The sequence below is a fragment of the Rhizomucor pusillus genome (assembly GCF_041956525.1).
Source record: "Rhizomucor pusillus strain CBS 183.67 unplaced genomic scaffold VTP01scaffold_7, whole genome shotgun sequence".
NCBI lineage: Eukaryota > Fungi > Mucoromycota > Mucoromycetes > Mucorales > Lichtheimiaceae > Rhizomucor > Rhizomucor pusillus.
Window position 1 is genome coordinate 883,946 of NW_027192149.1, and position 26,570 is coordinate 910,515.

General features: G+C 43.4%; 16 protein-coding genes across 16 annotated transcripts in view; 6 read left to right on the forward strand and 10 right to left on the reverse strand.

Moving 5' to 3' along the window:
• Positions 1-311: 311 nt before the first annotated feature.
• On the reverse strand, positions 312-1,900 carry VTP01DRAFT_9820 (uncharacterized protein; the record flags this gene model as incomplete). Its single annotated transcript, XM_069389088.1, has 10 exons — positions 312-689; positions 748-756; positions 807-919; positions 978-1,041; positions 1,104-1,209; positions 1,285-1,406; positions 1,466-1,553; positions 1,610-1,648; positions 1,708-1,736; positions 1,790-1,900. 10 exons carry the CDS (start codon positions 1,898-1,900, stop codon positions 312-314), a joined length of 1,059 nt encoding a protein of 352 aa, XP_069240239.1.
• A 128-nt stretch (positions 1,901-2,028) lies between these two features.
• On the reverse strand, positions 2,029-3,322 carry VTP01DRAFT_9821 (uncharacterized protein; the record flags this gene model as incomplete). Its single annotated transcript, XM_069389089.1, has 6 exons — positions 2,029-2,241; positions 2,310-2,437; positions 2,501-2,628; positions 2,691-2,810; positions 2,877-3,215; positions 3,303-3,322. The coding sequence occupies 6 exons, from the start codon at positions 3,320-3,322 to the stop codon at positions 2,029-2,031; spliced, it is 948 nt and encodes a 315-aa protein (XP_069240240.1).
• Positions 3,323-3,494: 172 nt separating this feature from the next.
• On the forward strand, positions 3,495-5,246 carry VTP01DRAFT_9822 (uncharacterized protein; the record flags this gene model as incomplete). Its single annotated transcript, XM_069389090.1, has 11 exons — positions 3,495-3,588; positions 3,656-3,839; positions 3,907-3,933; positions 4,002-4,065; positions 4,134-4,200; positions 4,270-4,339; positions 4,409-4,473; positions 4,546-4,603; positions 4,661-4,678; positions 4,741-4,853; positions 4,927-5,246. 11 exons carry the CDS (start codon positions 3,495-3,497, stop codon positions 5,244-5,246), a joined length of 1,080 nt encoding a protein of 359 aa, XP_069240241.1.
• A 421-nt stretch (positions 5,247-5,667) lies between these two features.
• Positions 5,668-6,239, forward strand: VTP01DRAFT_9823 (uncharacterized protein; the record flags this gene model as incomplete). Its single annotated transcript, XM_069389091.1, has 2 exons — positions 5,668-5,863; positions 6,055-6,239. The coding sequence occupies 2 exons, from the start codon at positions 5,668-5,670 to the stop codon at positions 6,237-6,239; spliced, it is 381 nt and encodes a 126-aa protein (XP_069240242.1).
• Positions 6,240-7,252: 1,013 nt separating this feature from the next.
• Positions 7,253-7,554, reverse strand: VTP01DRAFT_9824 (uncharacterized protein; the record flags this gene model as incomplete). The annotated part of the gene is made up of 2 exons (XM_069389092.1): positions 7,253-7,428; positions 7,494-7,554. The coding sequence occupies 2 exons, from the start codon at positions 7,552-7,554 to the stop codon at positions 7,253-7,255; spliced, it is 237 nt and encodes a 78-aa protein (XP_069240243.1).
• A 3,169-nt stretch (positions 7,555-10,723) lies between these two features.
• VTP01DRAFT_9825 (uncharacterized protein) lies at positions 10,724-11,641 on the forward strand (the record flags this gene model as incomplete). The annotated part of the gene is made up of 4 exons (XM_069389093.1): positions 10,724-10,819; positions 10,874-10,938; positions 11,006-11,403; positions 11,463-11,641. The coding sequence occupies 4 exons, from the start codon at positions 10,724-10,726 to the stop codon at positions 11,639-11,641; spliced, it is 738 nt and encodes a 245-aa protein (XP_069240244.1).
• Positions 11,642-11,669: 28 nt separating this feature from the next.
• VTP01DRAFT_9826 (uncharacterized protein) lies at positions 11,670-12,205 on the reverse strand (the record flags this gene model as incomplete). Its single annotated transcript, XM_069389094.1, has 3 exons — positions 11,670-11,717; positions 11,773-11,879; positions 11,950-12,205. The coding sequence occupies 3 exons, from the start codon at positions 12,203-12,205 to the stop codon at positions 11,670-11,672; spliced, it is 411 nt and encodes a 136-aa protein (XP_069240245.1).
• A 239-nt stretch (positions 12,206-12,444) lies between these two features.
• Positions 12,445-13,422, reverse strand: VTP01DRAFT_9827 (uncharacterized protein; the record flags this gene model as incomplete). The annotated part of the gene is made up of 3 exons (XM_069389095.1): positions 12,445-13,054; positions 13,115-13,333; positions 13,400-13,422. 3 exons carry the CDS (start codon positions 13,420-13,422, stop codon positions 12,445-12,447), a joined length of 852 nt encoding a protein of 283 aa, XP_069240246.1.
• A 90-nt stretch (positions 13,423-13,512) lies between these two features.
• VTP01DRAFT_9828 (uncharacterized protein) lies at positions 13,513-14,046 on the reverse strand (the record flags this gene model as incomplete). The annotated part of the gene is made up of 4 exons (XM_069389096.1): positions 13,513-13,517; positions 13,600-13,641; positions 13,703-13,816; positions 13,884-14,046. 4 exons carry the CDS (start codon positions 14,044-14,046, stop codon positions 13,513-13,515), a joined length of 324 nt encoding a protein of 107 aa, XP_069240247.1.
• A 644-nt stretch (positions 14,047-14,690) lies between these two features.
• VTP01DRAFT_9829 (uncharacterized protein) lies at positions 14,691-15,679 on the reverse strand (the record flags this gene model as incomplete). Its single annotated transcript, XM_069389097.1, has 5 exons — positions 14,691-14,765; positions 14,827-14,918; positions 14,988-15,081; positions 15,138-15,166; positions 15,232-15,679. The coding sequence occupies 5 exons, from the start codon at positions 15,677-15,679 to the stop codon at positions 14,691-14,693; spliced, it is 738 nt and encodes a 245-aa protein (XP_069240248.1).
• Positions 15,680-16,589: 910 nt separating this feature from the next.
• On the reverse strand, positions 16,590-17,793 carry VTP01DRAFT_9830 (uncharacterized protein; the record flags this gene model as incomplete). Its single annotated transcript, XM_069389099.1, has 6 exons — positions 16,590-16,666; positions 16,726-16,992; positions 17,061-17,168; positions 17,231-17,307; positions 17,384-17,530; positions 17,594-17,793. The coding sequence occupies 6 exons, from the start codon at positions 17,791-17,793 to the stop codon at positions 16,590-16,592; spliced, it is 876 nt and encodes a 291-aa protein (XP_069240249.1).
• Positions 17,794-18,246: 453 nt separating this feature from the next.
• Positions 18,247-20,425, forward strand: VTP01DRAFT_9831 (uncharacterized protein; the record flags this gene model as incomplete). The annotated part of the gene is made up of 7 exons (XM_069389100.1): positions 18,247-18,327; positions 18,419-18,490; positions 18,568-18,729; positions 18,816-19,008; positions 19,064-19,437; positions 19,513-19,702; positions 19,764-20,425. The coding sequence occupies 7 exons, from the start codon at positions 18,247-18,249 to the stop codon at positions 20,423-20,425; spliced, it is 1,734 nt and encodes a 577-aa protein (XP_069240250.1).
• Positions 20,426-21,174: 749 nt separating this feature from the next.
• Positions 21,175-21,531, reverse strand: VTP01DRAFT_9832 (uncharacterized protein; the record flags this gene model as incomplete). The annotated part of the gene is made up of 1 exon (XM_069389101.1): positions 21,175-21,531. The coding sequence occupies one exon, from the start codon at positions 21,529-21,531 to the stop codon at positions 21,175-21,177; it is 357 nt and encodes a 118-aa protein (XP_069240251.1).
• Positions 21,532-21,614: 83 nt separating this feature from the next.
• VTP01DRAFT_9833 (uncharacterized protein) lies at positions 21,615-23,751 on the reverse strand (the record flags this gene model as incomplete). Its single annotated transcript, XM_069389102.1, has 6 exons — positions 21,615-22,084; positions 22,304-22,654; positions 22,726-22,990; positions 23,165-23,289; positions 23,445-23,540; positions 23,604-23,751. 6 exons carry the CDS (start codon positions 23,749-23,751, stop codon positions 21,615-21,617), a joined length of 1,455 nt encoding a protein of 484 aa, XP_069240252.1.
• A 1,197-nt stretch (positions 23,752-24,948) lies between these two features.
• On the forward strand, positions 24,949-25,415 carry VTP01DRAFT_9834 (mitochondrial 54S ribosomal protein bL28m; the record flags this gene model as incomplete). The annotated part of the gene is made up of 2 exons (XM_069389103.1): positions 24,949-25,047; positions 25,122-25,415. 2 exons carry the CDS (start codon positions 24,949-24,951, stop codon positions 25,413-25,415), a joined length of 393 nt encoding a protein of 130 aa, XP_069240253.1.
• Positions 25,416-25,787: 372 nt separating this feature from the next.
• The window catches only part of VTP01DRAFT_9835 (uncharacterized protein), a gene marked incomplete at both ends in the record, with an annotated part of 1,779 nt that continues 996 nt past the window's right edge, over positions 25,788-26,570 (forward strand). Inside the window, 5 exons of the mRNA XM_069389104.1 lie at positions 25,788-25,842; positions 25,910-25,952; positions 26,015-26,147; positions 26,211-26,377; positions 26,447-26,525. Coding sequence (XP_069240254.1) covers positions 25,788-25,842; positions 25,910-25,952; positions 26,015-26,147; positions 26,211-26,377; positions 26,447-26,525 — 477 coding nt within the window. The remainder of the gene's footprint in view (positions 25,843-25,909; positions 25,953-26,014; positions 26,148-26,210; positions 26,378-26,446; positions 26,526-26,570) is intronic.

Sequence of the window (26,570 nt, forward strand, 5' to 3'; positions counted from 1 at the left end):
GTGCAGGGAGCGTGCGACCGCTAAAACACGTTAGTAATAGTCTTTGCCCTCTGGATAACAATTTGTTGTTGGCGAAAAGTCAAGGAAGCATGCAAATATCTTGTAGAGCTATGCCTCCATATATTTCGTTATACTCTTTATGCAACAACGGATACCTTACTATTAAATTATACGACTGCCTTGTCTTTAAATAACCAGCCAGCGTATAAACAGAATAATAATCGTCCATTCTCGTCAAGGCAAATGCATGATCGTCTGTTTCCGCATATTGTTTGATATATGTGTATATTTATGTCATTCTTCTGTTGAATCTATTTTCTATTTCCTTCCCTCTCAAGTACCCAAGCGACAGCTTCCTCAACATTGTCACAGACCGCCGTAGCAGGGAACTCGGAAGAATTGCCAGGTCCACGGAAAACACCGGTGCGCACCAGGATACTTGACCATCCATATGCGTTAGCTCCCTTGATATCTGCAGCCGGATTATCACCCACGGCGTAGACGCGTTTGGGCTTGTGTCCCTGAATTTTCGTCAACACGTTTTCGGCATATTCATAGGTAGCCTTATGCGGTTTGCCAAAAGAAGTCGATTCAAGCTCTTGACCAGTCAACGTTTTGTAAATGCTTTCAACCGCAAGTTTAAAAGATCCTTGACCGAGTCGAGGTACAGGGAAGTCTGTACTCCAAATCTACAGTTGCTTCGTTACACGACCATGCTCCTTTAATTAATAATTTCGGTCGACTTACAATGTCGTTCTAAAAGAGTGTTATTTCCATTCATCTTTTACTCGTAGTATCCAACTTACATTGGAAAAGTATACTGGAACGGATTGCTTGAAATTAGCTTCATCCTGCTGCGTACCAAGGATACCATCTTTAGAACAGACGGCATCCAAAACTATCTGCAAATCGCGTCCCCCTTTCAAAAGTGCAATGAGCAATGTATTGTATGACTCCAAATGAGCTCATATTCTTACAATCTCTAGAATCGTGAAACATCAGCACAGCACCGATAGGTTGTTGGCACAATTGATTGGATTCCTATATCATTAGAAAATTTAGACACCCAAAATCAAGTAGACTAGATACCACAGTAAGCATACTTCAACGTTGTCCGAAGGAATATTTCGCTTTGGATCACGGAATGGCCACACGGAAGGTTGCCAGAGATGAATATCATCGGACATCAAGATGTTTTTGAAACCATACCTGAACAGACGTTGCCTGTCAATAACAGCAATCCTGTTTTTGTATAACATCCATCCCATTGAACATGCTACTTACTTTGCTGCTACTTCGTGGCAAGCTCGATCCTTACCACCAATGATGAGCACCACCTTGTCGCGGTACTCAGGCACAAGTGCCTGCATTGGCGAATGTGACAGGATCATTTGTTTTTCCGGTATCTACTGAAAAATCACACTTGACCATGTGCCATCCGAAACAACTTTTTGAGATAGCGTACCTCTACGCCAAGGATCTCACTAATTTGCGATGCCTTTTCTGCCTCTGTCACTCCTCCTCCGTTTGTCAATAGGACATACGGTATATGTCTATTATTTCCAGGATCAGCAAATGCTTCTTGTGCTGTCCCGGTAAAAGTCCTAACCTTCTTTCTGGATTTTCGCCGTTCAACATCGCGAGAGCTCTGATAGCAGATAGACATCAATATATCAAGTATGTTAAGTGGTTTGAAACACTTTGTACCGCTTGGCTTCGGGGATCACGCGGCTGCCCTGTGCACGAGTGAGTCAACACAATCGTCGCTGTCCAACAACGATCGCCATACCTTAACCAGGACTCCATCTATGTCAAAAGCAAAAGCATATTCTGCTTTTCGCCGAGCAGCTGCTGTTGAGACGCCTCGCCTGATCGCGGGCAATCGAGCGCCTAAGATCATTCTACAGAGACAGAAAGGATGTCTGCGGAGCTCGCAGATTTTCAAATTGCACATGATTGAAATTTGGATGATACTGAGAAGAAACACAAAGGATTCAAGCCCTGGATTTAGAGGTATACCGATGAGATTTATTTGGGTGTCAAGAATAATGATTCCTTTTGTGCGCGCTCCAGCTTGCTTGCACGTAGGTGGTATACTTTCCGCAATTCTCGGAACTGCTTTACAAAGATATCGTGCTCTAAGTTACCATCCATGAAGCTTTGAGCCACCGATTCCGAGAGTTCATCTGACTCGTATACGCTTGCTTTGAGACGTGTGAGAACAGTGGATGATGAAAAGCGCTGAATGGTGTAGATGTCGATTAGAGTCCATAAGTAATACAGACGGCACTGAAAACGGGGAAACTTACACTAAACGCCTCCTGTTGTTGTCGTTCTTTCTCTTCGAAATTTGTCCGTAACTCGATGTACTTTTCATTTAATTCCTTGACTTGATCTCTCAATTTTGCAAGTTCATCCTCCTTCGCCAAGTTTTTGTCTAAACGTCGCACTAAGTAACTGTCCTGCCATTAATGCAGTGATATCGACTGCAGTAACTTACGTGCCAAATTTTCATTTCCGCTTCGCAGCTCTTCCCGTACAGTCTTCATACCCTGTACACGCTCCAGTGAATTGAAAAATAACTCGAATGCTGTGTCATCCTTTAGCAATTCTTCCAATTCTTCGAGACTAATTAATCCCGGCGATCGTCAGTTTGCCAAATGCTGAGAGAATAGGTCTAATTTGCATACCTCTTGGTGTTAATAAAGTTGTGTTCAGCACTCGTTAATGCCAATGCAGGTGGAATACTCGGTTGAGGAAGAAATGGAGTTGCTGTAGTGGGAACCGGAGGCGGAGGCCGGTTACCGTATCTGCATTATCCGCAGTTAAGAACTCTCGTAAACTTGAACGACATTAATTGCAGCTGAGGCTTTTACCCTTCCTCTATTTGATCATGGCTGATATTATTTGATGCTATTGTTTTTCGTGCTGGAGGCCGTCGTGCAAATTCTTCACGGATATCTTGTACAAGCTTGCCCAGGTTTGTCTGCCACCCAGCGTCATGCGAAATAACGTCTGACTCTATCCAAGGATGCCGGAGGCCGGTAGGTGTAACCGTAATAACAGGCGGTAGGTTCGGGAACTCGGGAGGAAGGTTGACCAGTAGAGTGGATGTTGAGTCAGGAACGGCGCACGGCACCTCATACATTTGCCCGTCCACCAGTACACTCACGTTTGGATTGTGCTGGAACAACGAGTTAATCTGTTGCTGCTTTCTGCAATAAGTCAGCTCTCACAATACTCAGTGAAGACCATGTATGCAATGTATGCATGTGGTGTTTCTGTGTGCCTGCCTAGCTTACATTTCCACGGGGCTCGACATGTCGATTAACGTGGCCCAGAACTTAAAGGACTTCCTGCAAGCGGACTCTGCCGATAATGTTCTGAGCCAGAGGGAGACCTGCCTAAATGGGTGCAAGTGCCTGAACCAGAAAAAATGGCTGCACGTATCCTTTCTCCCCTGCTCTTTTGTTTCCTTTCTTTCCAAATAGACTATGGGATTATTCAGTACACTTAGCACTCTCGCTCATGGTGCGCAGCCTGAGTCATATGTCAAGAAAAAGCAGTATATTTTCGAAAGCGAGCTTGGTAAACCTTTCTCTGATCTGGTCTCGTTGCCATGACGAACTTAGTACTTAGCGACCGCCATTTTCAGGCCGAGGATCTTTTGGATCCGTGAAACGTGCAATACGCATAACTGATAAGAAGGAAATGGCGATCAAGATCATTGAAAAGAAAACTGTCAAAGGTCATTTTGACATGGTGTATTCTGAGATGGAGGTCATGAAGGACCTCGATCACCCGAACGTTATCAAGTTCTATGACTGGTTTGAGTCTCGGTAAACTTCAGGAACATTGGAAGTATGCATTGGATCGTGCGGCTGACAGGAAAGGATCCTTTTCTAGTGACAAGTTTTATCTCGTTTTCGAGTTGTACGTTTTGCCTATTAAAACTCGTATCATTGATTGGACCGTGTTTAATCCTGGAATACGCTGTTTAGGGCAACTGGTGGCGAGTTATTTGAACGACTCTTTGAACGCGGCAAATTCACAGAAAAGGATGCAGTAAGCAATTAATCAGTGGATACCAAGCATCGAATTGGTTCGTGATTCAACGGGTCGATCGATATTAGATCGTAGTTGTTAGATCCATCTTGAACGGTCTGGAGTATCTGCACTCTCACAAGGTCGTGCATAGAGGTAAGTGGCTCGTGCCAAGCCCCGATGCTACTTGATGTGTAACTTGACATTTATTATGTTCTCAAATAGATATGAAGCCCGAGAACTTGCTCTTCCGTAGCAGAGATTCGGACGCCGATCTTGCTATTTGCGATTTCGGGTAAACATCACCACCACCAAGAAGCGTGAATTTCATGTAAAAGACTCATACATCGATTAAATCCTCTAGCATTGCAAAGGCGACAGACGATGTATCCGTCCTAGACACCGTGTGTGGATCGCCGTTATACGTCGGTATGTATCGCTTACACTTTGTGTAAGATTGGCATATGAATAGCCTTGGAGACGTAACTAATTCTGGTTTAGCACCCGAGGTGCTCTTACGCAAAGGATACGGCTCACCTGTTGATATCTGGGCAGTTGGGTAGGACTTGATGGTTATCACATATGTATCAGAAAAACTAACGCCTATCTTAATTAGAGTTATCACGTACATGCTGTTAGTGACGAATGATACGGAACAAATTAATCTTTCTTTACTAATGTTATTGAACTATATAGACTATGTGGATACCAACCATTCCAAGCTGAAGACCAGGTTGAACTGATGGCAGAGATTACCGAAGGAAAGTTTGAATTCCACGAGCGTTACTGGAGAAACATTTCCCAGGATGGTAAATATGGTCACAGGCGTTTCATCTTGGCATCTAGTTTGCTCTAATCTTTGCCTCAATTACCTATTATTAGCAAAGGACTTTATACGCAAACTCCTGACATTGGACCCTAGTAAACGGCCTACCGCTTCGGAAGCTTTAAAGGATCGATGGATGACAGGTGAAGATGCAACGGATATCGATATTTTGGATACCGTCAGGGAGAACTTTAATCCTCGTCGTACACTCAAGAATGCTGTTCGCGCCGTCAGTGCAATGAACCGCTTGCGGTCTGGATCTCTGAAAGCAGCAGCTGGTGCGACAGATGATCCTGATGTAGGAAAGAAAACACCTGCCCTCGCCAATATTTTGAAAGCAGCTGCAGCGAAGAATGGCGCCGCAGCTGCTCAGTAATTGCTTCCTGACGTCCTTTCCATAGCTTGACTTGTTCCATTCTTTCTGTTGTCACCTTCGTCTTCCACTTCTTTATCGTATATTTACTCCCTGTAGGCTGCAGGCCTTTGTCTATCCTTTACTTAGTTTTACGAATATTTTCGATATATGTAATTCTGTTTGAGTAGCATCAACTTCTTTTTTTGCTGTGATCTTGAGGTTATTATCGGAGGTGATAACTGCGCAATATATTTCAGTCGCGATACAAGGTATGTATCTGTCAAGTGATGCCAAATACATCAAAAGATACCAAACTACCGATTGTCGGAATCGGGTGGTACAAACTGCAAACGCCAAACATAAAAGGCCAGAGGTGGTACCCGTATTCCTGCATATTGCTTTCTCCCCTTTCTCTTCCTTTTTTTGTCGTTGAATATTCAAGATGTCTGCTGAACCTGTATCTCGCGAGACCATGGTCAAGCATCTGGAACAATGCATCGAAATCGCTAATCGCGGCATGTCCATGGGCCACCATCCATTTGGCTCAACCCTAGTCGGTCCTGAAGGACAAGTCTTACTCCAGCAGTGCAACTACAGATCTGTTCACCATGCAGAGAGCGAATTAGTCCATGTTGCATGTAAGTTCTCGAAATTGTAATTTTCCTTCTTTCTTGGCGTACGTATGTCTAAAATGCATCCAATCCATTTGTTTGGCAAACAGAGACCAACTTCCCACCGGAGTATCTTGAAAAGTGCACCATGTACACCAGTGTCGAGCCTTGTGCTATGTGTGCAGCGAGTGCATACTGGGCTAATATAGGCACGATAGTTTACGGTATGTCTGAGGCAGATCTGGCTTCACTTACAGTCAAAAGCAAGGAAAATCCCACGCTTCGTCTGCCCTGCCGCGAGGTTTTTCAGCGTGGATCTCGCAACATCAACGTGATTGGACCTTTTCCTGAGCTTGTCGACAAGATTGCAAAGAACCACCGTGATTTCTGGGATAATCATTAGCGTACTTTACGTATGATTGTTGTAGTTCTTTGGAAACACAGCGGCCAAATGGCCGCTTTCAATTTCTTTTATATTGAGTGTTTGAGATGTGACAATAGACTCTGAGGTTTACAGGAAGCACTTCATGGAATGCTATGTGAAGTCAGAAATAATATTGATCTACCTTTTATTATGATTATCATTTATTTATTTATTTATTGAATAAAGGGTGAAGGACTAACGAAAGCAGGGTTTATGACGCAGCAAACGTCAATTGACTGCAATAGCTATCTGTGAAGTTACCTGAATTTTTTCTATTTCGAGCGCTTTAGGCGGTGGCTACGCTCCCTGCGCTTGGCTTGCTGCGCTCGTTCCCCGTAACCGAAAGTCTTTCAGTGAATCACGCTAACTAATACCTTCGCTTTGCCTCTCCATTCTTCGGCGGTTTTGCTACTGCAAGCACAGCGCCGTCGAATTCCGATTCTTCAGACCGGCGCTCGCATGAATCGATATTAAAGAGAATACTACACCTAAAATCTAGCTTCTAGCTGTTTCGAAACAAATCCGCAAACCGTCTTCTTAGCAGTAGATTCCTAGTAGGACCTCTCCCGTCAACTTTCAAATCTTGCTATTTTCAAGCAAATCCTGTAATCGAGACCTTGAAATTATAGGGGATACATTGTAATAGTAGAAGGCTATAGACTAGAGTTATTTGTTATGAGACAGTTATCAAGTATGTAGCGTGCCTTGCAGAACAATATTAGATAAATCCTGCAAAGTTAGCTGAAACAAAAATATCTTTGTAGATTCAATCATATTTCCGTATACATTGATAGCTGTATGTAAAACTTGCATCATAGGTTAGTATCTTGCTAAGACGTGATTTAACACGGGGTCCCACACCTTTGCCATGAACATAGGTGCTCATCTTTTTGTTGCTTTCTTTGAGTGAGTCCTAAATATTTTTACGAAATCAAAGCACCTTTAGACCTTTTACGTACAATTATACGTAGCATTGATGTAGGTGAGGTACTTCATGATCTTTTGTTAAACACAGGAGTAGCGAGGTTGGCATCATTCTGATTATCTTCCTCGACGTACGTTGATGCCTCCGACGTAACCTCCAGGAATGCGATTCGATTACGAACGTAATCCATGTATAAGCTTTCAAAGACGGCAGAAGAGCGTCGACTAAATGTATTGAATCCAGCTGCGAATGTAAAAAGCGACCTGGATCCAAAATCTCGTACTTGGGCTCTGTTCTCTCAAACATACTTGTATGGCTGCTCTCTCGAGGTGCAATATGGTTTCTGACGCTTAACTTCTTAGCCGGCATGACCTGTGTTCTGACCCGCTTCTCGCGATGCGTCACTTCAAGTTCTCTGTCGTGCTTCTACTTTTTTTAACAGACGACCCCACGAGTAACAAGTATGTCTACTCCTTTACTTTGCTGCGGTGGACACAACCTGATACAGAAACGCTAGGTGCACAGCCTGGTCCCCTGCGGATCCGGGAATTGCCCTTCGGGGTGCGAGCATCAACTGTGCTTACGCAGCAGTAGCACAAGATACTAATGTAATGTCCTCATGAAATTCCCTTGTTCCCAATCAACTACATTTGCTACTCGCTCTTAACTTCTTCATATTCATTCCTGTATCGTCTTCTTTGTAATTTAACTTTGATCATTCCTTTTTGATAATGATAATATAAGATTCCCTACTCAAGCGTAAAGCTCCTATTGTTTCCAATCGCCAGTATGAGTTTGGAAAAATGCTGCTATAATCGTTTCCCTACTTTCCTTACAAGTACATAGAGTGAATACGATGGACTCGGCCCAAGAACGATTTCTCTGTGATTCAAGGCAGGAACGGGTTAAGCATATGATAAAGTGAAGGTTTGCTAATCTATGGTACCTGCTGCATTTATGCTACTTGGCGTATGTACTTTCCTGAAGAGGATATGTACGCCTGAAACTGAATATAGTTAGATGTACCTGGTTCATCATTAGTACATTAGATTCTTTCATCGATCCTGGCTCTTAGTTCCTTCTATTTTGCGTACCTGTATGCATAGGCAAGTGAACAATATTCCCAAGATGAAAAATCCTTCATCCGTTCTTTAAATGCGGAAACAATCCAAAAACAAGGATGCTATAGACGAGTTCTTTATTACCTGCAGCCGATCTTTGGGTATCTTCCTTTTCTAGTACTCGACAGTCTACGAATCTAAAATTTCTTAGGCTAAAATTTGCACCATTTGTACGATTGCTACATAGTTACGCTAATTCCATCTTTCCTTCTATCATACAATAGCCTTTCCACATGTATGTCCACGTACGTCTGTGCATGCATCCGTGCGTCCGCGTGTGATGCGTACGGTCGTGCGCAAGACTTGGCGTTGCTTCCCCCAGATGATGAAGACTAAGTAGCAAGAACCAATGAATTTATGAGTGGGCCCAACTATGGAGCAACTTTCACTACGGGCTTACGCTTATACTGGTGTACACCAAAACAAGATAGTACTAGAAATACTAGCTACCCTGAGCTCACCGCAGGCATCCATATCATTAACAGACGTCTCAGTCTAGTGTCTTCATTAATCCGTCAGATATCAGCCAGCGAACAGTAGAGAAACTCGGTGAAACGGAATAACAATCGTGAATCGGGTAAATATGAAGAAAGAGAGAAACTGGACACGTCTTACGTTTCTACAAGTTGTGCACCGGGCAAAGGCTCAGTAGTGGGATTGTGTGATCCTTTTACTATATCGCCTGCACGAGGCTCGTCGTAGCCCCCCTGCAAACCTTTACCATGTGATTCGTTGATATGCATTCCACAATTCACAAGAGACCTCAGACTAACTGCCAGGAGATGCCTCGGTCGGGATGGATAGCCATATTGCGAGGTGTAAGATATATCATAAAAGATAGAAGCAATCTCGTCCAACGTACCTTTGCTGCTAGACGCTCATCGTTAGAAAGGGACAACATTACCGCATGCTAACCAACAGAATCCAGATTGAACCAGCGTTTGAACTATCCTTCAGAAACCAAGGTAGCCATCATGCCAAAATGAAAATATTACACCTAAGAAAAAATCCGCATGGATTGGTCAGTAAAAAAGCTGCCTTATCTATAAGCAGGACAGATAATAATAGACTACCTTTCTTTCTTTTCTTATCAGCGAAAGTTCCCTTCAAATCCTTCACTGTTCTGTTACGTTGAACGCCCTGGCATTCCTTGTCACAGACCTTAATTATTCAGTCTATGAATTCGTAATTTCAATGACGAAATAATCCAAGAATTCATCCTACATGTAGAAGCACGCAAACCCCATATGTTCCAAGCAGGTGGGCAGCAACGTATCTTCCGGAAACGACCCGCTTGTTGTCAAGCCCTGGAAGGACTCGAACGTCTTAAAGCTTGGCTCCGATAAGGCAACACAGCTGCCAGGAGGCATATTATTAAGTCATGTCAAGTTACAGGGCATGTATCCCGCGTTGCTGCATAAATCAATCATGTCAACTCTTCCTCCGTATACAGTGTAAGGAAAAGCTCAACCTAGGTTCCCGCTCCCCTGCCAATGCAGGCACGAAACAACACACAGACATTGGATTACACATGAGCCAACGTCTTTTTTGATATTCGATACAGAGCTCCACAGACTACTTCAAATGTTTGTAGAGAAGATCCAGTCAGAAATAAGGATCCTACATAAATACAGTACAGGACCAAATGCATGATGTAAACCTTTTTATTCACTCCGGCTGGCCATTGTGTAGAGCCCGTGTCGGCTTTCGAAGTCTCTATCTTCGATTGCAATAGTTTCGAGCACGTACAGTGCATTTTGAATATGAGGGATATTCACTGATTTGCGACGACGCTGTGGACCATCTGCCTTACTGTATATATGCTGGAGAAGTCAAACGAGTGAGCGAAAAAGTGTGTTCTCTACTGTACGAATGTCCAAAGTAAGCTGTAATGGCTCCCGCAGGCTTATGTGGACATAGTGACCAGCATCTTGAGAACAAAGCAAATATTCAGACGTAATTAAGACTGAATAGGACCGTCGAATTTACTCATTAGGCTCATCAATCATAGAAAGTTGCCAATTCTTTCTCTACCGTCGTAAGTATTATGAAGTAACTCAGAACATATGTATCCTGTATATCGTCTTTATTAGGAGCCGTACGTTTATTCAAATTTCTTAATTCCTAATTTAACTAATACTAATGACTTAATTTTAAATTGGGCCCATGCTAATAATCATAACTTAAACTCAACTCTCGAATAGGTAACGGTAAATTGTTTAAATCAACATTACTTTTTATGCCAAATATCTAAATAAATTTTACGGTATATTGGGGACACGTCCACTTTTTGTACTGATAGCATTAAACTGGGAAATGAATTTAAGGTTTCTTGCGTCATAAGACGCGATAAATCTAATTTAGATGATGAGATCAAAGTGTGCCACGAGAGAGCTCGCTCTTCTTTCCCATAATCCATGCCTGAAATTCGTCTATACGATCTTTACTTGGACACTCTTGGGGAGATATGGTCCCCAAACACTTGTAAAACAAGGTTTGCGTTAAATGTCAAGGTAAGTATCATTCTCACTTTATCAGAAAGATAAAAGTTATTGAGCATGGCACAGGGTATTGAATATGAAACCGAGTGGTTGACATTTGCTGGAGTGCATTCCGCCATTCCGAAGGTTACGTGAGTCCCATGCAACTAGTCATCGTTGCTAATCGACTTGGACATCTTACACATTGCAATTTACTAGCAAAACCGGCAAGAAGCCTACGGTTCCGGTTATTGAGGATTTGAAGCATGGTGGAAAAGCTGTCCAGGAATCGTGGGAAATTGCGCAGTATCTTGAGGAAGCATATCCAGATTACCCGAGCCTTTTCCACGGCAATGCGGGCGTTCATTACTTCTTCCACAATTATTGCACGCATAATATCCTTACGAAGGTCTTCAAACTCTGTGTTCTGAAGATCCATAGCCGAATAACGCCAAAGGAGTTGCAGGACTGGTTCAGACAGGATCGCGAGACGCAGTTCAAGATGACTCTGGAAGAGTTTGCCGGCGATGAAAACCAGCATATCAAGGTTTTGAGTCATAATTTGGGACCAGTTGGTAGAGTCTTAACATCGTATCCGTACCTAACCGGCGACAAGGGTAAGAAAGATATAATCCACATATATTTCGTTATTGTACTCACTTTACTTTCCGGTCAGTTGGCTGGGCTGACGTGGTGCTGGCTGCATATTTTACCCTTTTCGCTCGCATGCGTCCGGATCTCTTTGAGCAGATCGTGCTAAATGCTCCCAAGTATGGTTCTGCTTTCAAAGCATGGTGGGCACGCATGGAAAAATACCGGCAGGACCGACCCCCTCCAGCCAATGCACGTATCTAACAAATAGCGTTTATTTGGCGCACAGAGGTCAAATGTCTGTCCCAGATAATCTATTGTATGAGTTCCGCGAAGGCGCCTGAAACTTATTAATACTAGTCGTTTTCATTCCTAAATTATCCAAAGAAACTTACTGCTCGCCAATTGGCAATGTATGGTTTAAGCACTGCCGAACATAACAGGCCTCCAGTAAGAACTAAAAATATCACAACAATGGACTGGTCCTTGAATGAATCGCGTGCTACATAATATTTTTTTCATTGCGTAAGCATAATGCATATAAAATAACAGGGCAGATAACATAGGCTCACCAAAGCAAGCTGTCAGAAAGTCATTGCTTGGACAAGTTTCGTCGGCAATACCGTCGCATAGTCCGTCCTCTACATTGTCCAGACAAAACTGCTTTGTGCAGTTACTGCAAGGTTTCGGATTATCAATAGGGATTTCAAAGATGGTACTATTTGACCCGCAGAAGCACTTGCAAAAATGTACTGGGTTGGCAGCTAGACACGCTTGAAGTAAGATGAAGACTGTTAACAGTACAGGTTGTGATCGACGAAACAGCATTGCCAGAATCTCGTTCCTGCGAACAGGCACTGCTTTAACAGCCACTGAGGTCAAATTCTTATTGGCTAGGAATGATTCCAAAGAAAATTGTGCAAGCCAGAGTATCCAAAAAATTCAGAAGGCAATAACCGAATATTCTCTTACAAGTAAACATAATAATGTGGGGTACATACAATGATATGGCAATGGGGAAATACAACTTTACATGGAAGAACGTTTGTATGAGTAGTGTTATACCGTTATTCAATCGTCCACATATCATTCGGCAGGCGATGATTGTTGCCGTGACCAGACGTCAGACGTTGATGTTCTGCTTCCATGGTGCTACCTTTGCTAATATGGGTAATGTCAAACTCTTCAGAGGAGCTCTGGTCAATAGGTAGTCCGCGGTCTGGATGTGCTTTCTTTTGAGCTGCTCGATGAGCAAATACGTAAATGCCTCTGTGCAAGTTTAGGAAGCATTTGACCGCGGCGGCTATTGTGATCAGGATCAAAGCCATAGCAACCACGACTGTAAAAAGCAAGAAACGACGAGTAAAATTGTAAGGATCAGTGTCGGCCGGTCGAGGTATCGCGATACGCACGAGACGATAGACAAGATATGCAATAGCGCCTATTCCCATGACGATGAAAAATGCCATACTGTACTTGTTTTCGCGATAGACAGATAAGAGCGCGACGGATAATCCAAGCGCACCGAGTACAAATACGAGCACCGTTTCTGTGACTGTTTCATCGTACTGTAGCTTCTGTGACGGGATCAATTGTGCAGCAAACGAGAAGACAAAGTAAAAGTCCAGTTTCAGAAGGGTAGCAAGGATGCTGGTGTAGATCAGCGCGTTTCGAACTCTACAGCCGGCCGTTAGAAAATTTCTTGTGTGCAACGTAGAACAAAAATGCATCGATCACCTCATGTCAGCAGAGAAGTTACGATAGTTATCCCATGCGAACTCTTTGCGCAAACGCCATGTGAAGAATGCAAGCACTAAGAAGAATGCTGGAATAAGTGCAATGATAGCATATTCTAGTGGCTCCATTCTGCTGCGATAGTATGCAATAGCTGCTTCCTGGCCGGCAATGGTTGGTGCCCAGCGTGCATCAACAGGATGCCACAACGAATCATCGCCGCTAGAAGGCATCTACGCGTTAAAACAGACTTATTTTCTCACGAAGTATGCTCTCCTAAAGACTTACCATCCAAGTGCTTCTAAAATCATGTGCTGTTGAAGCTGGATGCCACCATAGCTAACATCGATTTGCTTTTAAGTTTTGTGATCTATCCAACAGGCTCAAAAAGCAGCTTATTCTTACACTGTAAAAAGAAAATGATGAACGGTGTTAATAAGAATAGAGCTCGGATACTTTTCGCCGCGTTTTCTTTCTTTCTTGTTTACCTACGACTAGCAGACCGAAGACTATCAAGGTACATAGTTGGGCTAGTAATACGCCAAATTAATCAGTTTACAGTCCATAGTGGATTCGATCACATGCTGCTACCTGTGTTCTTATGATATAATGCATCGATGCAGAGGATGACTTGGAAAACTTGGGAAACTATAAACAGACTGTGGTAGATCAGGTCGGACTCGCTGACTCCCAGAAAAGATTGAGCTGCACAGAGGTTAGTGCACGTGCGCTTTGCGATAAACATATAGCAAGCAAGGAGGAATAGTCAAACCTGCTGGTGTGTTGTTGACTTGACAGTTGCTGACAAGTGCAAGATGGTTGTTGACGACAAACCCTTCGAGAAAACAAATCAACACTGCCTCAATACATACAAGCGCGAATGTTATTATTGAATCGATTGAACTAAAGATCGATTTCACAGTTGAGTCACCCATTGCAAAGGAAAAGACAGAAACCAAAGCAAAATCAGAGTAGCGGGTAGGTTGTCTGGAAACCAGATAGAGAATGTGAGAAAGAAAGGAAGAGAGAAAGAAAAAAGAAGACAAGAGAAAACGAAAATAAAGAAGGAAGGAGGACAAGGTCTCAACTTTTCGATATGTGATTTCGCGCTGCCTTTGGTCAAATTACACAAGTCTAGCCAGGTTCTTCCAAGACTGGCAAGAGAGATGTTTGGGCGCCTCTTTAGGAAACTTGAAGGTTGCAGATGCACAAACACTCGAAGGAGGCGCAGTTTCCCAGCCCACTTACCCTGTCCTCCATTAGGCTTGTGCGCTTTGATGCATGAGGCTGTGCCAGGCTCTGGCGTTGACAACCGCCAGGTCAACCGAAAAACACAACATAATGAGCATTGCGTGGCTATGTTCTTACTCGCCACAACCGAGAAGCGTACCATTCCTAAATGCTGAAAACAGAAGCTCCATTTTCTGGTAACGGAGGAGGGTCTTTCTCTCTCGCACGAATTCTTGCACCCACCGATTTGCCAGGAAACCGTGCCAAACACGCTAACAACGAAACAGGATAAATCGCAGCAATACAGATTTATTTTGCAAAACCACATGTAATACCAGTTCTTGAGCCTCTATGCTTCTCTCTGTCGTTTCTGACTTTTATCACTGTCTTCCTTCGTTGTTTGCTCTTGATCATCGTGTGTATCCTATTGGTTCGATGTAAATGCCCGGCAATGTCTCCATCTCATGTTACACACAGCAACGCACTTTGAGGATGGGGAGCTGCCCCTTCTTTTTCCCGCTTGAAGACGGAGGTGATACAGACCTTGAAAGAGGTCTTTCTCGTTTGCTGAGGAATGCTGCAGAAACCGAGGATACTGATGAATATGGCATGGGCGTCCTTTGAATTCATATTGTTTAAAGCTTACGCTGTACCGATGTTTCCAGGGCTTGTGCGGCGATTTCTATCCTGTCGAGCCATTCTTTACCCAACGGCGGAATCCTCTTTTCCTTCGAAACCATCTAGACAAAGCATCGTATCCCAGGGAACATCTCTAGCATTGATCCTTGTTTCATACCTTTTCAATATGTTCCTTGAGTATTGAACCTGTATGCAAAGAATGAACGGTATATTCACTGATCCAGTTGTCAAAGTGAACGTGGCTAATTTACCATTAGCAAAACTTAAATGTGCTGCTGGTACAGATTGTATTATAGCCAGTATGGGACCAAAAACTTGTTGATAGAGGACTTTGGCCGCGTCTTTTATCGGATTGCACTGGAACGTCCACGAGAACGCAGCAAATCCCTTGGATTCGGTATAGTCCACGTCTATTCTATCTTGCAAGCGTCGAAATGTGCATTTTTCCAAGGATTTGAGATGATCTTTCAGTTGCGAGATGAGCATAGAGATCTGCTCGTTCGTCTCCAATGCTAGATCTTGTTCTCGAGCTTTTGCTATGAGGACAGCAATGTCGGCTTCTTCTGCCCACACCTGTTTAAAGTCGGTGACGACAAGACAGTAGCTTTTCTCTTCAAAGTGACACTTTATGTAGACAGTGTCGCGATCGTTTGTGAGGACATGCCACGGTTTATTGATCAGCACTGCATCGTATAACATTCGCGGCAAATAACAAGTGTCTGCATAGTGAGAATTGATTCCGCCTGAAAAGACAAGGCACGAACGGCCTCCCAACTTTGGAACGCGGACGAGGCACCAGTGTAACATAACATCTACATAACGGTGAAATTTAACTTTACAAGCGCTTTTGTGCTCCCTACGCTCGCACGCTTGGTTCGCTGAAGCTCATGGCTGATTAAGTCTGTAGAATAAAAGCCGCTTGGCCTTCATAGACGTCCATTCTCCGGCGGTTTTGCTACTGCAAGCACAGCGTCGTCGAATTCCGATTCTTCAGACCGGCGCTCGCATGAATCGATATTTAAGAGAATACTACACCTAAAATCTAGCTTCTAGCTGTTTCGAAACAAATCCGCAAACCGTCTTCTTAGCAGTAAATTCCTAGTAAGACTTCTCCCGTCAACTTTCAAGTCTCGCTATTTTCAAGCAACTGTTAGTAGAAGGCTGTCCTGACCTTCGCCGCCTCCAACATCAACCGTCTCCCTCCGCTCCTTCGTCTTTTCTTGAGCTTCTCGCGATGCATGCTTTTATTTATATTTCTATAGCAAACCGACCCTGCGGGTAAAATGTATGTCTTCTGGTTTACAGTACTTTGCTGCGGTGGACACAATCTGACACAGAAATACTAGGTGCGTGGTCTAGTCCCCCACGAACCCGGGATTACTCTTCGGGGTGTAAGTTTCAATTATGATTACGTAGAAGTGGCGCAAGATGCTAACGTAATGGTCCTTATGAAGTTCCCTTGTTCCCAAACAACTACATTTCAAATTCATTCCTGTATTACATTCTTTGTAATTTAACTTTCTTAATATAAAGGTAAAGATAAAGATAAATTAAAATGGTCGTGAGCTACACTGCACTTCTACCCTATAGAATATCGGACGTTTGTTCACTAATGTTCGACCTTCAGCGAGAAATCAACGTGTGGGACGCCCTGAGTAATTGTGCTCATGCTAAGAATGTCAATATCTAAACGCAACAATTTCAGTCAATGCATGTTGAAATATTCAGAGGATAAGTGCTTTTACCATCGCAAAAGTAATCTGCGCATGTCTCGTAAGTAATGCCGCCGCTGCTTTCAATCAAAAAATGGTTCACTCCCTTCTCGGCCCATCTTTCCTTGATATTCTTTGCAGCTTTCTTGAGCGCCTCGCCTGTAAAGTTATCAAGCATAATGACATCGGCACCGGCTGCAATGGCTTCATCGGCTTCTTCTTCAGACTGGCACTCGACCTCAATTTTGAGAGCGAAACCGCATACACTTCTTGCGTTCTTTACGGCCTGCGTAATAGATCCTGAATGTACATGTTATCCATGTTAACCAGTGATCGCAGTGCACGAAACCTTGGACATTCTATTCTACCTGAGCTCCAGATATGGTTATCCTTGAGCATGACCATGGATGACAAATCCATGCGATGCGTATCCAAGCCGCCGACCAATGTTCCATACTTCTCAACCAGTCGGAAGCCTAGTATTCAGATATATCAATCCATTTATGCAGATAACCAAATAGTCTATTTTCAGATATACCAGGAGTCGTCTTGCGTGTTGCAGCGATAACACCTTTGAAACCTTTTGCCTTTTGCAGATCATGGACTTTTCGGGCTCTGTGAGATAAATTCCGAGTCGGATAATCAGCAAACAGATGGAAGAATCATCAATCAATCACTTTAAAGTTTGTACCGAAGTGCGATGCCGCTGCATCGGCAAAGGATGTTCAGAGCTGTTCGTTCTCCAAGTAGAATGTGGCGTGCTTTGCCGTAAACTCTGGCTATTTCCTGCTTTCCATTCGGGTGCAAATACTGGCCTTCCTTTACGGACCACTCGACACTGGCATAGCAGAGTTAAAAATACAGTGTAAACAAATTTGTTTTATTCCAATCATTTTTATACCGGCAGCCCAACTGCTGAAAGATCTCGTCAAAGAACGGGACACCGGCCACGACACCTTCGGCTTTGCAGTACAAGATCGCGACCTGATCTCGATCGCCAACGACGAAGCCGCCATAGTCGAACGAGGGAATGTCCTCTTGGAGCCACTGCGTGACAAGGGTTTTGTAGTTGGTAGCAAGCAAATGAGAATAGTCGGTCATGGAGAATTGGAGAGTTGTAGAACTGTCACTTTAATTGGACCCCGGGCAAAAGTGAAGGTTTGAGCGTCTGAGTTCATATGGGTGACCCACAGACTGTCTCGCGTAGCACAGTGCCCTTTAAAAGCAGCACACATGTTTGCCTTTTCAGGCCAGCAGAGCGCAACAGAAACAAAAAAGTATGAGCACTTGCCTGCTTGTCTTCTTTCTTTTCTCTCACTCTCACTCTCTCTTTCCTTCCTCTTCCACTGGCTATACTCGAGCCATTTATTACGATCGACTTTTTGCGTGGAAATATCCCAGTCTTTTCGTGTGGTGCCTGACTTGTAATATTTCCGTTCTCGGTCCCCACCACCTTCATTTGCTACTATTTACTCTGCTTGAGAAACCAATACTGCGCGCAACTAAACTTACGAACGACTGTACGCCCGGAATATTTCCTCCATCTCCTTGGCCATGTCGGGCAGTAGCGAGATCCAAAACGTGATTCAAGTACTACAGCAGCAGATTGAGCAGGCGCAAAATGACAACTTGACGGTAAAGTGCTTCTCTCTCTAGCGTATCCAGAATCGAACAAGTTGTTGACAAGGTAGAATACATATTCTCCATAAAAATTTTACCTATTTAGCTTCGAGGGAAACTGGATGAATGCAACGAGCAACAGCGTGAACTCAGCACTGATAACCAATATCTGAGAAAGGTCAGGAGATATACAATTCTTTGTGTGCCTCTTAAATTAAGCGACCTTCTGTTACTGACTGATAATGTGGTATAAAGAAAGTTGCAGCCCTGCAGCTAGAAAACAGTAACTATGGTAACACCCAGGCACGCCTTGAAACACAGCTTTATGCCCAAGAACAAGACATTGCAAGCCTGCGCAAAGAAATCCAGCAACTGACAAAAGCGAAAAAGGATGCGGACAAGAAACTGACGCTGGAGGTAAATATAACAATGCATATATGCATGCCGCTAGATTGACATGTGTCAAAAAAGTATAATTAATTTTCTTTCTGGTGGTGTTACAGCTACAAAATTTTGAAAGCGACCGAATGCGATGGCAACAGCGGGAGGCAGACTTGTACAACCAGGTACGCTCCCTTAGTGTTGCCCAGGGAGAACCTCGTACTCCGCGCACACCTCGCCGCCGCAGCGTCACTGCTACTACTATGAATGGAACTACTATGAGTCCATTCACGACATATCCCTTGAATGATATTGGTAAGCATTCGGTAAATCCTCTTCCTACGATATCTGCATTCTCACATTGCAACAGATGAAAACGGTGCAACCACAAATGGTGCGATCAGCAACTCTGCAGATAGTATCACCCTCGGCAAAGAGACCGCCCCCAAACTGGCAGCCATTGATTCATCCTATGCCAGAGAAGCAAAAATCGCGCAACGCACCATCAAAGCTCAAGATAAACTGATCAGCGACCTCAAAGCAGAAATCGAGAAGCAAAAATCAGTGATCCAAGATCAACAAACACAGATCCAGCAGCAATCACTTCGTGTAGAGCATCTTGAGCTTGAAATCGCTAATGTAAAGCAAGTCAACCGTTCCTTGATGGAAGATAACGAAAGCTACCAAATCTTGCTGCATGAAAAAACGATCAGCGGTGAATTTATGATGAATCCCATTATGCAGGTAAAATGAATTTTCAGGAACGGACATGGAGTAACCTAGTCTGATGGTGCGCATGCATATTCTTTGGGTTTGCAGGTGGACCAGGACAATAATTCCCCCGAGAACACACTCAAAGAGCTCAAGCGACGCAGTCTCAAGCAATCAAGCAGCACTACCAGCAGTAACAACGGACTCAATTTGGCTGCCGAGCTCAATCTGGCATCTGTTGGAACTGCAGATTGGGAACTAAGCCAGAAAGCAAGCGAGATGGATAAGACAGTATTAAGTATGTGCAAATGTGTACCATCGGTGTGTCGTATCACAATTGGCTAAACTGTGGATATCAGAGCTGTCTGAAGAAAACAAGATGCTTCAAGATACAAACAGGGCATTGCAGCTGTACATGAATAAGATTCTCATGAAGATCATCAATAACAAGCAGCTCGAAGATGTATTAAGCATTGATCAGCCGAAACCAGCAAAGACGCAGCCAGATTTATCAAATCAATCATCCTCGCAGCAGCAGCGCAAATCAACGCCCCCTGCACCAGGTCCTGGTCCAGCGCCTACCAGGACATTATCCAGTACTCTACTCGGTAAAAGTTCAAGCAACCGCCAACGTCGTCGAACAATTTCTTATTGGAATGGCGGCGGCAATAAGGATACTGTAACAGACCAAAGCGAAAACTTGAAGATATCAGCCACAGATCGTAACGTCCGCCGTCATAGCTCAATTGCCGCCAAGGACCCCGAGAGGCCACAATCTTCCACCAGCACCTCCAACAGCGGATGGGCCAAAGCGCTGCGCCGTATGAGTGGCATAGGCTGGTCGGCAGCCAAGGCGATTCCGGATGACTTGTCAAAAGATGATAATAGTAATGATAGTGTCCATAGCAAAAGCTCGGCAGAGTCACCCAAGTTGGCAGCACCGAGCATGAGTCGATCCACCAGCACAACGTCGTCTTCCCTCAGACGAAGCAACGAGCTGGGCACTTTGCAAGAAGAGTGAAGAAAAAAAGATACCTTTCTTATTATCTTTTTATTTCTAGAGTTTCTATCTTTTCTCTTCATCATTTGATCTCTTTCTTTGCCTCTATATCTCTTTAGTATCTTTTCCTCACTCTTATACTTCTCTCTGCAAGGCAGGATTTTGCTTTGAAGATCCATGCCACACTTTCCTTAACTTTTTTTTCTTCTTTTCTAAATAACTCTTCTTTCTTTACGTCGTTTCTTATATCACGTCTACTGCCACAATATCTCCCGCTTTTTGTTCATACCCAAGCCTCTTTATAAAGTCTCACGATATCACCGATACTTGCTGGAGTACTGCAATTTTTACAGACAGTTTGCGTTTGGAGCATCAATTTTGCATCGCACTGGAATCAAATTTGGACTTTTGGAAAGAAATTAATAAACATTCTTCGGGCTTGCAACAGTGCGATGCCAGCGCTCCAAATAACGCAAATGTCTCTCAATGAGTAAAGTTTCGATATCGAAAACATGGATCACGGCTTACCGATATACTAAGCAAATACTAATTATTAGTATACTTGAGGCGGGGTTTGCAAGTAAATAGACACCGTAAAAATCTAAACCCTACTGGGTCCGGCATTCGTAGCCGTGATCTGTTGCTTAGGCCGAACAAACGGGCCAGGGCGACCATTGCCCGACCAGATAGATGTAGCGATGTGGAACATATTTTTGCAGGCGTTTGTGTCTCTATTCCATAGTATGCCACAGTTCTTGCATACTTGCCAACTATGGTGACGCACGCCGTCTGCAGTTGTGACATTTTTCAAGCTCCTCCCTTGGCAACTGTGGCAAATCAATAATTACGACCACCAGTTCTCCGCGAGCTTCTCGTCGCTTCAACATGCGGTAAAGCACACCAACGAGACCAGACCGATGACCCTTCATTGGGACATTATCTTTACCGAACATTCCATTGCCAAATACCACCAACGGCAACTTCCCTTCAGAGTTTGGAGTGAACTTCGCTTTTGCCCACTTCTTCTGTTTCATATCAGGCTTCTTCTTGTCTTCTTGTAGAGTCGATCTCACTGCAGATTCATTTTGGATGGGCAATCTGGAAGTCCGCGCTGGAAACTTAGCCATTTGTTCTGAAATATTGGTACGTCTTATTACCTTATTCCTGTAAGAATCCTCCGTTTCCGTTTAAATAGCTTTCTCCTTCGTTTTTACTTTTTCCGTTCTCGACGGTTTCTCATCCTGTGTTTTCTCTTCGCAGAGTCGTATTTCTTTCCTCCATTAACGATGACATTCACTAGTTCTTCTTGTGCCCTTTGTTTGCCTTGATATGCTCTGAATCTTCTCTCTGCGTCATTGTGGAAGCAATAGAATGTGAATAGCGTTTCCAAGTGTAAGAAAAGATACCGCACGTATTCACTGTATCGTGTAATGTCTGCATTCTTTGCACTCGGAAATTTGGATTCTATCTCTTCAATGCCATTTCGCTTTCTGGTCTTCTTGAGGTTTTCGATCCTTTTCGGCGATCCTGCCCATTGGTAATACTCCCTCGTAGATGTACGTCGAATTTCATGCTCTGTGTTTTGAGCACCATATGCAGCTTGGAAAATATCCCGTCTCCCGGGATCCAGAGCGCAGGGCATGAAATAGTTTTCGATTTCTTCTTTGAAATCTGAAAGTTCTAATTCCATCCCGGGACTTTTTGCAGGTCTTGCGAAATGTAATGACAACTGGAAGCCATTGGTTGTGACCATGTTGGTAAACATGCATTCTTCGCTGCTAGACAACGCATAAGAAATTATAAATCACTATTATACTAAAAATCCACTTACTTGAACAATCGACACAGATTGAAATCAAGCACAGTCTTGAACGTATTGGTTTTTTGTTGATGTGTTACGGAGGTTCCCAAATGAAGAAGTGTTGCCAAAGTTGCTGTATCGATGTCCACAAGCCGCCAATGCAATGATGGTTGTGGCGTTAGAGCAAATTATTTTCGCCAAGTCTTGCAGGTCTTCTCGTTTCCCTGCTCGTGCACCAGTGTATACTGCGATAGTATAAAACGCAACGCAGGAATGAACCTTCCAGGGATTTGCCGCCATTTCAGTTGTGCATGGTTCAGGAATATAGTCTTTTAGCGAGATTTGTATGGTATGTATCGCTAAGATAATGTCGAGATCACAGTCTTCTTGTAGCTCCTCCGGTATTGTGGGATTGCCTCCGGCAAGGTCTTCGTAAATATACTCGTTAGCTAATTTACGTGCAAGATTGTTCTATATATTCTTTACAGGTTAACAGTTAACATAGCTTATCATGAGACACAACACTTATGCAGCTTTACTGGTATAAGTCTTTGGAGCTTGAATATGACGAATTTTTCCACTCTGTCCTGGAAGTGTTCGACGATCATATTGCTATACGTAGTTTGGAGCGTTTGGCAAGCCCGAGCAAGCGGATTCGCGTATCCTCGAATGCTTGCTTGCGTAAAGATTGCCGAAAGATATTGCGTTTTGAAGCGATCCAAACAGTCGCGGATGTCATTAGGCATCTTGTCATTGGTGTTTGTTATTTCCATATCCATCACGAGCTGTGATACGGAATAAAAAAATGTCTGTGAGAAGACATAGGCCGGAATCGCATTGTGTGCGTGCTCCACAATGTAAAAATTAACAAAGACCATCACTCAAACAATGACATTTCGTATGAAAGATGACAGTTACTGGATTCCCTGCTGTGGCTGTTCTTGATAATCTTCTTTAACAATTTCTGACAGGGATACGGTGCGAGTATAGCGCTCGAAATTCCTTCCAAATCGTGATACGAGGATCTCCTCCAAAGTTTGGACATGGTAAAGATGTAGATCTTGAATGACTAGTGGAACCGCATCTGGGACAGGGTTTTGTATTTTCATTTGCATTGGTCCTTCCCTTCTCTATCCTGCCTTTTTTCTTTCTTTGTTTTTCTTCTTCATTTTCTGTATCTGTTTGTTTCCTTTCCTTGCCAACTAGCACATCGTTAATTCGAGGTATGAATGATCGTACCGTAAACGTGCTCACCTTTGCTACTTTCGGTATAAAGCTTGCACTTTCTATTGGTCTTCATCTTGTGGCCTTTTTCGCCATAGTGCTTGCAAATGACTGTGGATGACATATATGAGTAAAAGTTTGCCTTGTGCCCCTTTGGACTCTGCTCACACCTACCTTCTGCAGCTTCTGTCGACTCCTTCTTTCTTGTCTTTTTGAAATCTAAGAGCAGTAATGGAGGATAGATAGGTATGCGTAGCGAGACTAGGAGAGCAGAAAACAGTTCAATGAAAGAATAAAACGTGGTATTTTGCAGTTCTTCCATCTTGCGTAAAGCAAAACAGAAAACAGGAAAGAAGAGGAAAACGAGTCATAGATGACGCGGGCCCGTAGCTGACGATTCTTTCAATGGTTTCAGTTCTTGCGGGGCACAAGACAGCATAAAATGAGTATGAATGGTATTAATGCGCTTTAGGGATTTGTGAAGGATTGACACGAGTACGCCTACATACTTTCCCATGTTCCAATTTATGAGTCTTCCAGATCCAGTTTGCAGCCAAGAAGGTTTACATCTGCGACAGATAAACTTCAAAATAGTCTGCATATCGCTCTCTCTGAGTTCCGTTGTTTACGCTTGATGCCCTCAAGTTACGATCAGAGCTCAGGATCGAAAGTCGTTCTACTAGAGTAGTACGTAGAGTTGTGCTGTTGATTAGCTAGGAGTAAGACATCCAAATGAGAAGTATACCAGATAGCATGACAGAGGATCGAAACAAGACTTGATGAGTCACTATCCAGCACGGCTGGAAAGCAAACAATCTGTGGGACGATTGTTATGATTCTTTTTCCTTTTTCGTTCGAGAGCATATTCAAAGTGTGTTTGGTTGCTGACCAGAATATAAACGGTTATCAAAGGCAGAACGATAACAAACTCAACTCAGAGTTAAGCGAGTAAATGTGGAATGTTGCTATGGTTACGACTTACCGTTAGTTCAGCAAGTTTTCGAAAAACGTAAATTGCTATCTTTTTGCGCTTGCCAAATAGCAAAGATAATGCAAAATCCAAGATGTGTCCCTGGTCGAATCATCTAAATATCCTGCCAAGGGATCATTAGACGATGGTTCATATCATCGGCAGCATGAACGCCTTAATCGATGGTACGTATTCGGCAAGGAAGGATGGATCTCGTGATCCCAATCTCAAACTGGTTTTCTTGGGGCAAAAGGCTTTCTTCCATAACTATTTATGCAGTTAGCGAGATTTCTCGGTTTCCATTTTGCTGTCTTATACATTGTAAGGCAGAGGAATGGAGTGATTATAAAAAGAGCGGGCCTCGTCCTATCGTTCATTTCGATGACATTGTCTGTCCAAAATACAACGAAGTAATATCCATAAATCTTTTCTGATTTTCAGGCGCGAATTTGAATTCAAAAACCAGTAGAAGGGCACGCAAGTCACATTTCGCCGCTTTCGGAACTTGCTTTTCCCCTTTACATACAGTTTAGACACATAAACACCGGAATGCTTTCTGCTGGACCAGCGTATGCGTTAGCACGAGCCACATTTAAGCGAGCACAACGTGGTCTGTTTGGCGGAAAACACATTCAATTCGGCAACAATGTAATGCTCACCGAGCACACCTATCGATAACTTACAAATGCTTACAAATGAATCTAACGATTGTGATGTTTTAGAACCCGTTTTCGAAGAAGAAGACTCGACGAACATGGCTTCCTAACGTACAAAACAAAAAGCTGTACTCGGAAACATTGCAAAAATACCTCCAACTTCGAGTGACCACTTCAGTGTTGCGAACAATCGACAAGAAAGGTGGTTTGGATCAGTATTTGCTGGGCACCCGGGATAAAAACCTGTGCAGCGAACTTGCATTGAAGCTCAAGGCGCAGGTACTAAAGGCAAAGAAGAAGCAGGAACTCGCATCAACGTCAGCATCGTCAAGTTCATCTTCGGCTACGCCATCCGCGTAAGAATCGATCTATGTTCACAAAATAAAGTATTAAGCAGAAACATCAGTAACAACGAGTGAATGGTTTGGGAGCAAGGAAGAAGTCCACAACAGCGTTACTTTGTATCTTATCGCTGCTGCTGTTGCTGCTGTTGCTGCTGTTGCGTGGGCACTCTTCGTGCTGGACTGTGAAGTAGTACATAGACTTTTGCTAGTAGCATCGAGAGAACGCACATCGATAACAAATCAAAGTATGAATTTTCTTGGGGATGAATCTATCGTTTCCACATCCTTGGTGCCTGCCGATTTGTGTCACTTGACTCTTAATACAAAAGCAGCCGGCTGCAAAAACCGCCGGAGACTGGAGCTTTTTGTCTTGCTGTACTTGCAGAGAATGGAGCTGCCTCATATTGGAAAGCAGTGCAGTATTGCGAGCTGCAATGAACTAGGTAGTTGCCGAGAAATATAATTTGGCTATGAACATATGTCATGCTGAACGGATCGCTGGAAGCAAAGACTTTTTGCCATTCAGTTGTCCTTATTGTCAGGGGATCTTTTGGCAAGTTCTTTGTTCATTCAAGAAAGAACGTGTTCATAACTGACATGTTGAATCTACTGTAGCGGATTGCACGGACTTCCTCAAGAACATGACTGTTCAGAGTTGGAAAGTGCAAACAGAAAAGTTGCCCTCTGTCAAAAGTGCAATAATATGGTCATGGTCCCTGGCACTGAAAATTGGACGCTTGAAGAGGCAGTATGTATCTCGATACATTGCATTAACGCCAATGCAGCTCTAATCCGAATATGATATATGAAGCTTGAACGCCATCTAGAGTCAGGCTGCAACAAGTACGTGTTTGCTTCAACATCCATCGTAAACAAGCAGGACAGGATCTGCGCTGTTGAAAAATGTCGAATAATGCAAGAGCAAAAGACTGTATCGCCTATTCGCTGCGCTGGATGCCAAAAGAGTTATTGTCTAAAGTAACCGCCCTCCATTGTTTTGTGTTATATGCGGGTTTTTGATTTATCGTATTGATTTCTCTTGGATAGGCACCGTCACGCCGTGGATCACAATTGTCCATCTATCAAGACGACTGAATATCTCAAGGAGGATAGACATCGAAAGGCCGTCGAAAAACTGAGCAAAGCTTTCCCTAGCAACAGCAAGAGACAG